Genomic DNA, 11,232 nt, shown 5'->3' on the forward strand with positions numbered 1-11,232 from the left:
TGTTTAGTTTTCCACAATATTTTCTATCAAATTTTCTATCATGTTTATTTGATATCTTTGTCATCATATCAATTTAGTGAAGGGCTGTATGAACTAAATGTGCATTGTTAATTCAAGTCTTGACAGATAACTTTTGGTCTGACTCTGGAATGTGGGTCCAAATGTTATCTATTTAGAGCTGAATTAGCACTGGACATTTAATTGTGTACTAACAAACCCATGCCACATAGTTTATCCTATAACAGTTAGCCAGGAAGCTCTATCATCTAGAGTTGTTAGAACACCTCAATGGTAACATGACCTATTAATTATGACAAATATGCTGGAATCAGTTTTATATTCTCCTAAAAAAGCAAGATAATGGTATTTCATATTTTGACTTACTGCACTTCCAAGAATCAACATAGAAGAAGAAATATTAGAAAAGCTTTATAAAAATACACTGCCTTTTTAATTGGCATTATAATTATAACGGAGTATTTTTACATGTCAAAACGTCGCTAGTTTCGAAAATAAACTTTGAGATACGCCTTTCTCACTTTCGCGCAGGGAGGCTTTTATTTTGAACGACGAATCTGCCGTCTTACTGTCGCTCACTGTCGCTCATTTCACGGTACTGAAAATAGTGATGTGCCCGATGTGCCGGCTAGGCAGTAAGTCAAACGTTACTGCACATGTGCGTTGTTCTGGCCCTAACTTAACTACCGACAGACTTCTGCTAACAATCAATAACAACAGAGTCCCTCTAGACTATTTCTGATAACAAGCAAAATAAATAACAAGTAAATTATGTTAGCTAGCTAGTTAAAACTATGTCTAGCCAGTATTTTTTGGGGTTACCAGTCGAAGAAAGGACACTCGTATTCCACAGGGAAGTGACGTATGACTGCTCGCATCCATTACCGGAACTCACATTCCTCACCTGAAGGGAAGCAATGGACGTGGTGTTGTACGGAGTTGCTGCTGCAATTCTCCTCCTGCTGATCTTGTTTGCGGTGAAAGTACGGGGACAGGCGGAACAAGGTCTGTAGCTGCCCGTATAACCGCGAATGCGCACTGGAGGTAGACGAATTAGCCTTAATATTTACTGCAGCCTACATTTTGACAGACCTGCTGGAATGCTAAACCCTTGCAGGACTCAACGTTAATTTAACGTTACTCTGTAACTGGCTAGCAGTCCACATGAAGCGTATACGAGCTAACTTTGTTATATTTGCGTAACGTTTTACATTTAAAAACACCAAGAGTTTGGCGCTTTTTAGAGTAACTACTATGGCCACAGACTCTCTTGATTCTTAAAAACACACATGCTCCACACAAGTTAACCGCGCATTTTAGCCCACTGATCAGCTTTTAGCGAGTGATCTAGTTGTTACGGTTCCATAACTTGATTGACAGTGGAACCAGAGAGAATTTGTACCAGTTCTGCTTGCAATTTGGTAACCCGTACCTTTTGCCAGATGGCAGTATCGTATTCAATAGTAATGGTTTGGATAGGCAGTAATTTCGAGAGCCCGCTTCATCGCTCTCCAAATATTTGCTGAAGAGAAGATGGGGGCAAACATACCAATGATTCTCCATGTGCTTTTAAGCAGGTTTAGTATTTGTGATTTTAATCTTGACTGAGAGGTTACCAAGCCATGTTGAAATGCCATACAGTACTAATCAATTCAGTTGCTGCTCTTCAAAACAATAACAAAATGCTCTTATCTACTACTTAGATCGTAAGCCTACGTAAGATGTGCAAACATTGATTGATTTGTGTACAGACATAGGGTACTCAACTTGTCTGGCCCATTTCAGATCAAAAGTCAAAAGTGATGCTTTTATTAAATGCAGCAATCTGATTTAATAAAAGCACACGTGCAACGCACACGTGCTCGCACACGTGCAACTCAAAAGAACTTCGAGCAGTTGTATGTCTATGGTTGTATCAGCATCGTTGTACTCGCTATTGACACTACGATTTTTAGTCATGATTTCCGGTTTGTCAGTCCCATGGGTTATGTCTGGTCAACGGCTGGTGGTGTGCTCCGTTAATAAACCAATGGTGAGTTACCGCTTCTGATTAATGGTACTGTCATGTTGATGAGGCTCCAACTGAAGGTGATGGGCCAAGCCAACTCAACCACTGAAGTGTAGCTCTGGCGAAAATGTGCTAGAATCAGATTGCGGGACATCGATCTCACCAGCTGTAACGCCATTTTCTAGTCACGTACAGCAGGGGGTATCGAATGGCAATCCTGATGGGGGCGGAGGTCACAGGGTGTGCATGTTTTTTTTGAGGGGGGCTCTTAACCAACCTGTGGCACACATTAAGCACTGAAACACTGAAAAAGAAGTTTGAATTTGAGATCCTTGCCTTAGAGGTTGTGCACCTGTAAGGAGCAGCCTGGGTAACCATCCCCCTCCCCCCGTCCCCCAGCTGATGGTGAGCACAGGCAGGATGTGGTGGCCCGAGCCGCAGCACGCCCCCGTGTGGCGGAGGAGCGCGGCGCAGGCATGCCGAGACGCAGGGGGATCAGAGGGATGGAGCACAGACGCACCCACAGGGACGACTCTGACCAGGGTAAGGACACACCCACTTTAATCACAGACATGCCCACAGGGACGACTCTGACCAGGGTAAGGACACACCCACTTTAATCACAGACACGCCCACAGGGACGACTCTGACCAGGGTAAGGACACACCCACTTTAATCACAGACATGCCCACAGGGACGACTCTGACCAGGGTAAGGACACACCCACTTTAATCACAGACATGCCCACAGGGATGACTGACCAGGGTAAGGACACGCCCGCTTTACTCGCAGACACGCCCACAGGGATGACTGACCAGGGTAAGGACACGCCCACTTTAATCACAGACATGCCCACAGGGACGACTCTGACCAGGGTAAGGACACACCCACTTTAATCACAGACACGCCCACAGGGACGACTCTGACCAGGGTAAGGACACACCCACTTTAATCACAGACACGCCCACAGGGACGACTCTGACCAGGGTAAGGACACACCCACTTTAATCACAGACACGCCCGCAGGGATGACTGACCAGGGTAAGGACACGCTCGCTTTACTCACAGACACGCCCACAGGGATGACTCTGACCAGGGTAAGGACACACCCGCTTTAATCACAGACATGCCCACAGGGATGACTCTGACCAGGGTAAGGACACACCCACTTTAATCACAGACATGCCCACAGGGATGACTCTGACCAGGGTAAGGACACACCCACTTTAATCACAGACACGCCCACAGGGATGACTGACCAGGGTAAGGACACGCCTGCTTTACTCACAGACACGCCCACAGGGATGACTCTGTGTTTGTGTGTTTTTTTGTGTGTGCGTGTGTGTGTATGAGTATGCATGCACGTGCATATATGCGTGCGTGTCTGTATTCATGTGTATGTGTACATGAGCACACGTGTGTGCATGTGTATTTGCGAGTGTGCATGATTTTGTGTGTGTGTTCGTGTGTATTTGTGTGCCCATCGTTCATGCATGTGTGACTGTGTTAAACTCACACTGACTATCTTCTTCAGAGGACCTGAATGTGGATGAGGAACATGAGGAGGCGGAGCTTCAGTTCCAGGCAGCAGGGAAAGTGGGAGCCAAGAAGCAGAGGAAGATGGAGGAGAAGCAGGCCAGGAGAGTGCAGAGAGAGGTGGGGCTAGAGCCCAGAGAGAGGTGTGGTTAGAGTCCAGAGTGAGGTGGAGTTAGAGCCCAGAGACAGGTGTGGTTACAGCCCAGAGACAGGTGGGGTTAGAGTCCAGAGAGAGGTCGAGTTAGGGGTTAAAACCCATAGAAAGGTGGGGTTAGGGGTTGTTGCCCAGAGAGAAGTTTGGGGTTATGGGTTAATGACCTCTGATGGACTAAGGTTTAACTTCATTGGTTCCCTATTTGAAGTAACTATGCTGCATCTGTAAGGGTTTTTATGATGTCTTTAGGGAGTAATTCATATACTCTTTGTAAAGACTTCCTGTAGTTGACCCATTTACCTATCCATTAGTATTTGTAATAAAAATGTGTATAAAATGCAGCACGATGTTAAAAGCTAATTTTGTTCCAAATACTTTTAAACCTGATGAATGACAACGCAAAAACATGAAATTGTTCAGAGTGATGTTTTTTAATGTATGGTCTACTCTACACGATTGAAAACAGAAAAACACTTTGGGAAGGACTGTTTTGTGAACCACAGGTAGCTAAGCAATGACGGTTCGCTGTGCTTTGAAATCACTGTTTGATGGAATGGGGGCGTGTGATTGGCTGCTGCATTGTAGGCGGAGCTGGAGGAGCGAGAGGAGAGGAAGAGAGCTCAGGAGCTGAGGGAGGAGGAGAGAAGAAAGGAGGAGGCGCAAGAGAGGCTCCAGGAAAAGAGACAGGTAACCATGGTTACGGGGGGAAGGCGCTAAGACTAAGACCTGTACGCTCGCACATAGACACATGTAGCACATGCTTCAACACACTGATGCAGTGCAGAAACAGCGCTGCCATTATAGCACCCATCCAATAGCTTGGATGATTTTTGTTCTTATACTTTTTCTGTCTACCCATGTGTGTATATATGTGTTTATATATATACATGTGTGTTTGTGTGTGTGAGGGGTGACATAGCTCAGGAGGTAAGAGCGGTTGTCTGGCAGTTGGAGGGTTGCCGGTTCAATCCCCCACCCTGGGCGTGTCAAAGTGTCTGTGAGCAAGACACCTAACCCCTAATTGCTCCCAATGAGCTGATTGGTACCTTGCATGGCAGCCTTTCACCATTGGTGTGTGAGTGTGTGAATGTGAATGTGTGAATGAGAGGCATCAATTGTAAAGCACTTTGGGTAAAAGCGCTATATAAATGCAGTCCATTTGATGCAAGAGATCTGTGTACAACACTTTATCAAATAATATTTTACTAATACTCAGAGATTCACAACTCCTGTTATGTTAACTTGGGTCATCTTCATGTTTTTTGAAAGCAGGACCAATGATTTTTGTCCAGTGTCAAGCAATTTTAGCTGCTCAAACAAGCATTTAGCTAATTAAGGCTAATTAAGAGCTGGGATGTGACAGAATACAGGCAGTGCTGCGGACATTAGGATGGGGACCTCAGCTCCGGTGCCTCACGCTTAAACTGCCGCTCATACACAGGAGGAAGAGGAGCTACGGGCGAAGGAGGAGCAGGAGAAGAAGGAGGAGGAGGAGTACTTGCGGCTGAAGGAGTCCTTCGTCATCGAGGAGCAGGGAGTCACCGAGGAGCTGACAGAGCAGGAGGTTGTGTGTGTGTGTGTGTGTATGTGTGTGTGTGTGTATCAGTGTGTGTGTGCGTCTACCTGCCTGTGTGGCTTATGCATGTGAGTCTCTTATTTTGAAGGCCCCAGTCGCCTCCCTGTGTCCATTTCTGCCTGTGTGTGAAATGACGGTGATCTCAACCTGTTTTTCACTTTTCAGTCTCACAGTCTCCTTCAGGAGTTCATTCAGTATGTGAAGGTGAGTCTCTCTCTCTCTCTCTCTCTCTCTCTCCCTCTCCCTCTCTCTCGCTGTCTCTCTCTCCCTCTCTCTCTCTCTCTCTCTCTCTCTTTCTCTCTATATGGAGAGCCTCTCATTTTGAGCCAATTCCAGCAGTTTTGTGTACCAGGTACAAGTCACTACCAGAATGAAAACAAGCAGTACTACTGGACAGATTAGAGTATCCCTGGCATATATGCAGTATTGCTGGTTCAGGGCATATGCGCACTTTCTCACACATTTTTCCACACACTGTCTCAGTCTTGCCATTTGTGTACTACATTTGTCGATATTACCAACCCGGTCCCTGGAGATCGACCATCCTGCAGGTTTTCATTTCAGCCCTAATTTGGCACACCTGACCATACTAATTAGCAGCTCAGCAAAGATCTCTAGCTGTTGAAATGAGGTGTCCTTTCGTTAGGGTATGAGTGAAAACCTACAGGATGGTAGATCTCCAGGGACGCAGTTGGTTACCACTGGTGTTTACTACTGAGTTTTCCATTCGACCCAGAGGCTCAGGCCCTGTGTGTGTGCATCTTTACAGGACTCCAAGGTGGTTCTGCTGGAGGATCTGGCATCCCACTTCGGTTTGCGCACACAGGTCAGTGGAAGAGGAGGCGGAGCTCTGTGATTGACGCAGAAACAGGACCTCAGCCCACACTGGGTCTGTGCCAGTGTTTCCCAACCCCTGGTCCTGTAATGTCATGTATTTCTGACACAAAGTGGGTACATAATCCCTCTAGACATGAAATGCACCTAAGAAAAATGAACAGCTTGTTAAAATTCTGGGATTGCATCTGTGGTTGGAATGAAACCAGCATACACAGGGGGTCCCCAGGACCGAGGTTGGGAGCAGTAGCATGGCCTTATGTGTCTCTGGTGACCTCTAGTGGCCAATGAGTGATATGAAAAAGATCTCCGTTTAAAAAAAAATGTAATTCAGTAGTGTAAATACAATCGTTTTATTTGTCTGATGGTATTCATAACTTAAAATAAAATGCCATGTTGTCTTCTTTAGCTTATTCATTGTATATTTACATCTATGACCTATAATATTTTTACATATAAATGATGTTTTTTCAGAAGTAGTCCTCTGTGTTAGTGACACCCCCTATAATGTATGGGTGTCTTCCAAATTTTGATCAAAAATTATAACAATTTGATATATTATCATAACTGGATTATATGACATGTGCAATAATTGGATTCTAGCTGTTAATTTCCCATAAAGACCCTGAAGTCTATGGTGTAAAAAAGGGACCTCAAACAAAGCTCATATCCCATGTTTCTCAGTGTCCCACCTGTGAACTTTGCTAAATAAGTTCTAAAATGATCTGTAATGGTATTGGAATAATTAATATTAAGAGTGTGGGGAGGGGGATAATGGATGTTGATATATTTGACCTCTGACCTTTGCATGCAGGATGCCATCTCCAGACTGCAGGATCTAATGGCTGATGGTTCGCTCACAGGTAAGAGAGTGCAAAAACCAAAGGAAGTTGTTTTTTTTTTTGTTTTTCCTCTTCTTGGTTCCGCAGCACAACTTGAGGTCTTTGCATGGCAACCACCTCCCAAACATCAGTCTAGTCTTCTCCTACCTCCCCCCAGGCGTGATCGATGACAGGGGGAAGTTCATCTTCATCACCCCAGAGGAGCTGAGTGCCGTGGCGAACTTCATCAGGCAGAGAGGAAGAGTGTCCATCAGCGAGCTGGCGCAGGCTAGCAACTCCCTCATAAACCTGACCCCTGAGATCCGCAACTCAGCCTGAAACGTTCACGCGTGTTACCTTTACCGTTACATCACATCCTGGCATTTAGGAGACGCTGTCGTCCAGAGCGACCTACGCTCTTATCCAGAGTGACCTATGCTGTCATCCAGAGCGACCTACACACACACATACACACACACAACGCACATATACATGCATGCAACACACACATACACACACATAACGCACATATACATGCACGCAACACACGTACACACGCAGCACACATACACACACACAACGCACATATAAACACGCACTGCACGTATACACACACACACACACACCCAAGACGTCTGCCAAAAGGACTGTTCCCCATCATTCATTTTGATCTCCTTTGTGAATTTGTTTGAACGAAAAATATATTTGTTTCAGCAGTAATTTCCTTGTCACCTTGTTCTTTGTCACACACTTTAAAAATAAGAGATGCCAGCATAAGCCATCTGTTGTAATTGCACACTTGCACCAACAAATGAAATGAACACAACATTTGTACAAGGTTCTTGACGGAGGAGCCATCATTAAGAGCAGCATTTAAAAGGGAACGTTTTTGGGGACTGACAAGAACCTTTAAGGCACTTGGAAGATTATTTTATGAGCGCTACTGATTTAGTAGTGAAGACTTTCTTACCTCCACCATTTAAGAGTGTTCATTGGCAACTCGGAGCAAAGTGAGCCCTAAAAATTATACTGACACTCTGTTGACCTCCACTTCCTCATCCAGGCACATTTTAGTATGCTATTGACAAAACTGGAAATAAACCTAATTGGGGCACTTTATTAGGTACACCTGTCTAGCACCAGCTAGGAGCCCCTTTTGCCTCCAGAGCAGCCTGAATTCTTTGCGGCGTGGGTTCAGCAAGGCGCTGGAAATATTCCTCAGGGATTTTGGCCCATGGTGACAGCATCGCACAGTTACTGCAGATTTTACAGCAACACATTCATGCCTCGAACCTCCCATTTCCATCTCATCCCAAAGGTGCTTTATTGGATTGAGATCTGGGGACCGGGCAGGCCATTGGAGTGAACTGAAGTCACTGTCATTTGCATGGAGGTAGCTTGAGATGATGTGTGCTTAGTGAGATGGCATATTATCTTACGGATTTAATTTGTCTGCAATTGTCGGACAGGCTTCCTAGGCCATTTTGACCACACTGAAAAGGTTTGATTTGCTGGTTTGGATTGCTTTCATTTCTTCGTATAATTAGTGCGCTATAGAGGTGAAAACATATGCCTCTCCAGTGTTGCCATAGTGATTTACAACCCCATAAGAAATTTTTTTTTTTTTAACAGCAAAGGTTACATTACGAGACTTCGAAATATATATATTTTTTGTCATATTCGATGTTTTACTTGAACCTATAACGAGCAGCTTCACCTCGCTGAGAACCTATTTGAAGAGTGTGATCCTGTTTTCGGCGTGCGATTAATCTACCCTTATAACGCAGAGCGCGTGCGCGCAGTTGTCTGAAAACGATTCAATTCTGGAATAATTTGTACAAATAATAATTTGGAATCAAATTGTAATTCACGTTCGTGAAACAGTATACTCGAATTTAATTGACGAGATAATTTTATACAATACGCATCAAATTATGCTGGATTGTTTAAGCAATGTAGCCTACGTGAAACAGGGCCCTGATATATTTACTCAACTAAACCCGAAACTGCCTAGTAGCGTTTGGCGAACACTTCGCTGGTGAGATCATGGCATGTCCCTTCTTGGAAAACCCTGTAGACATTGGTGCTCGAATCATTCGCCAGGCTTTACAGCGCGAAAGAGTAATTCGACCGCGAAACGATATTTTCGCTCAAGAAGCGTGTCTTCACGAACGCTATCGTTTTTCTAAGCAATCGATCGTTTATATCAATAATCTTCTAAAGCCTTACATCTCCAGTGTTACTCATCGTGGCTTTGCGCTCACATCGCTCGAAACCCTATGCATTGCCCTACGCTTTTATGCCAACGGGAGCTTTTTATATAGTATTGGAGATGCGGAGCATATCAGCAAGGCAACTGTGTGTCGGTGCATTCGAAGAGTCTCTCTCGCTTTGAAGCGATTTCTGCACGTTTTCGTTGTGTTTCCTGGACACAAAACCGTAAGAAACATCAAAGAGGAATTCTACAAAATCGCAGGTTTGTAGTTTGTTAATCCCTTTATTTATATAGGCTATGCTAAGGCAATTAAAACAGTATTGTACATAAATTGATCGATACCCTTTATTTCAGGATTTCCGCGTGTAATTGGGAGTATCGATACCACTCAGATTCCCATTAAAGCTCCGTCTGTTAATGAAGGACACTATCTCAACAGGAAATCTTTCCACAGCATAAATGTACAGGTAATGGCAGAATATCATTAGCCATCATTTTACACCTTTGCACCAAATCTCTTTCGGTTTATCATGCAACTCGTTACTTTTTTTTTTTTTACTTTACTGCATCTAGATCATTTGCGATGCCAGCCACCTCATCAGCAATGTGGAAGCCAAATGGCCGGGCTCTGTCGACAAGTCAAGGATTTTCCAGGAGTCCACCTTGTTTCACATGTGTGAACGAGGTATGTCACCTTTTATGTAGGCCTATTTTTAAAAAATCCTAGTTTTAGTTATGTAACTTAATTTTAAAGTTTAAACCTTTTATGTCCCGTGTGATGGAGTAGGAGAGTTTGACGGCGTCCTCCTTGGGGACAGAGGCTACCCCTGCCTGCGCTTTCTGATGACGCCCTACCCGGCACATGAGGCTGGACCACAACAAGCCCGCTTCAACGAGGCCCACCGCAGGACGCGAGCCGGCGTCGGGACGACGATCGCGATCCTCAAGGCGCGGTTCCAGTGCCTGCGCGGGCTCAGGGTGTCGCCGGAGCGAGCGTGTGACATAATCGTGGCGTGTGCTGTGCTACACAACCTGGCAATTATGAGGGGAGAGAGGTTGCCCACGATAGAGGCACCAGCAGCCGAGGACGATGATCCCATCCACCGCATTCAAGATGACCCAGAGGGCAGGGGTATAAGGGACAGTATCAGCCAGGGGGAGTGGCAATACCCACTTGGAGGGACGGTGTCTCAGTGATTTTTATTTTTCTTATCTTTTGGAAGGTCTATGTAGCTAGCTAAACTAAGGCCAGTTCTGTCTAAACCTGAAATGGAATTGATTAGTCAATCATTAATTTAATTGTATCTGGACTACTGCAGTTCACTTTTTACGTGCCTCTGCAAATCTTCTCTGGATTGTCTAAAAAATGGTCCAGAATGGTGCTGCTAGGCTTCTTGTCGGGTCCTGAATTCAAAATGTGCTTTTGAAAAAATTGCCCCAAAACTCTGGACGATAAGTACCTCCCTTTAGACGCAAGATCTGTGGGCACTGTTGACACCTTTAAAAAGCACCTGAAGACGCATTTGTACGAAGTGGCCTTCATTTAATTTTTGCCTGTGTCATCTGTTTTTATGTATGTTTTTTATTTTCTTGTGAAGCGCTCAGTGATCTTTGTTCTAGAATGGTGCCATATAAACTTTTACTCCCTTGTATTAGAAAATGTTTGATGGCATTGCGTCAATGGTATCTTTCTATGTGCTTGCACTCGTATTTCATCCCTCCATTATGTTTTTCATGTTTTTTTTCTCCAATTAAAACACATAAAAACAGTTAAACAGTGCATAATATGATCAACTCACAAGTTTGAGAAACTCACAATCTCAATTATCCAACTGTTATATCCAGTACCCTGAGATCTACTGAATTTGACCTTTCACCTCATGTTGTAATAAGGCAATTTCGCAACACCTCTATTACAGGCTTCGTAACCGTGTAGTTTTGTTTGCTGCCACCCGTAGTAGCATATGTTGAAAGAATGCAAAATAAATGATAAATTTACATATGATTTTTCTATCAGCAAAAATATCCCTATTCATAAGAACAGTTGTTACTTGAGGCTTCAGAACTTTG

General features: G+C 44.3%; 2 protein-coding genes across 3 annotated transcripts; both read left to right on the forward strand.

The window, feature by feature from the left end:
* Positions 1–871: 871 nt before the first annotated feature.
* On the forward strand, positions 872–7,667 carry LOC118212671 (DDRGK domain-containing protein 1-like). Its single transcript, XM_035390823.1, has 9 exons — positions 872–1,023; positions 2,426–2,569; positions 3,561–3,682; positions 4,302–4,403; positions 5,158–5,280; positions 5,458–5,496; positions 6,062–6,118; positions 6,941–6,989; positions 7,126–7,667. The coding sequence occupies exons 1-9, from the start codon at positions 936–938 to the stop codon at positions 7,284–7,286; spliced, it is 885 nt and encodes a 294-aa protein (XP_035246714.1). The 5' UTR covers positions 872–935; the 3' UTR covers positions 7,287–7,667.
* Positions 7,668–8,704: 1,037 nt separating this feature from the next.
* LOC118212669 (putative nuclease HARBI1) lies at positions 8,705–11,162 on the forward strand. Of its 2 annotated transcripts, none has more exons than XM_035390821.1 (4): positions 8,705–9,423; positions 9,517–9,629; positions 9,736–9,847; positions 9,947–11,162. In XM_035390821.1, the coding sequence occupies exons 1-4, from the start codon at positions 8,994–8,996 to the stop codon at positions 10,357–10,359; spliced, it is 1,068 nt and encodes a 355-aa protein (XP_035246712.1). In that variant the 5' UTR covers positions 8,705–8,993; the 3' UTR covers positions 10,360–11,162. The 2 variants fall into 2 exon arrangements, with proteins under 2 accessions (XP_035246712.1, XP_035246713.1); XM_035390822.1 differs by having other exon boundaries at positions 8,707–9,423; positions 9,950–11,162.
* The last annotated feature ends 70 nt before the right edge of the window (positions 11,163–11,232 follow it).

Source organism: Anguilla anguilla, chromosome 14 (assembly GCF_013347855.1).
Source record: "Anguilla anguilla isolate fAngAng1 chromosome 14, fAngAng1.pri, whole genome shotgun sequence".
NCBI classification, from domain to species: Eukaryota; Metazoa; Chordata; class Actinopteri; order Anguilliformes; family Anguillidae; genus Anguilla; species Anguilla anguilla.

Coding starts and splice junctions, on each gene's coding strand:
- LOC118212669 (XM_035390821.1), top strand. CDS start 8,994: ATGGCATGTCCCTTCTTGGAAAACCCTGTAGACATTGGTGCTCGAATC. Junction 9,424..9,516: donor GGAATTCTACAAAATCGCAG/GTTTGTAGTTTG, acceptor CCTTTATTTCAG/GATTTCCGCGTGTAATTGGG. Junction 9,848..9,946: donor GTTTCACATGTGTGAACGAG/GTATGTCACCTT, acceptor CGTGTGATGGAG/TAGGAGAGTTTGACGGCGTC.
- LOC118212671 (XM_035390823.1), top strand. CDS start 936: ATGGACGTGGTGTTGTACGGAGTTGCTGCTGCAATTCTCCTCCTGCTG. Junction 2,570..3,560: donor CAGGGACGACTCTGACCAGG/GTAAGGACACAC, acceptor TATCTTCTTCAG/AGGACCTGAATGTGGATGAG. Junction 3,683..4,301: donor CCAGGAGAGTGCAGAGAGAG/GTGGGGCTAGAG, acceptor GCTGCATTGTAG/GCGGAGCTGGAGGAGCGAGA.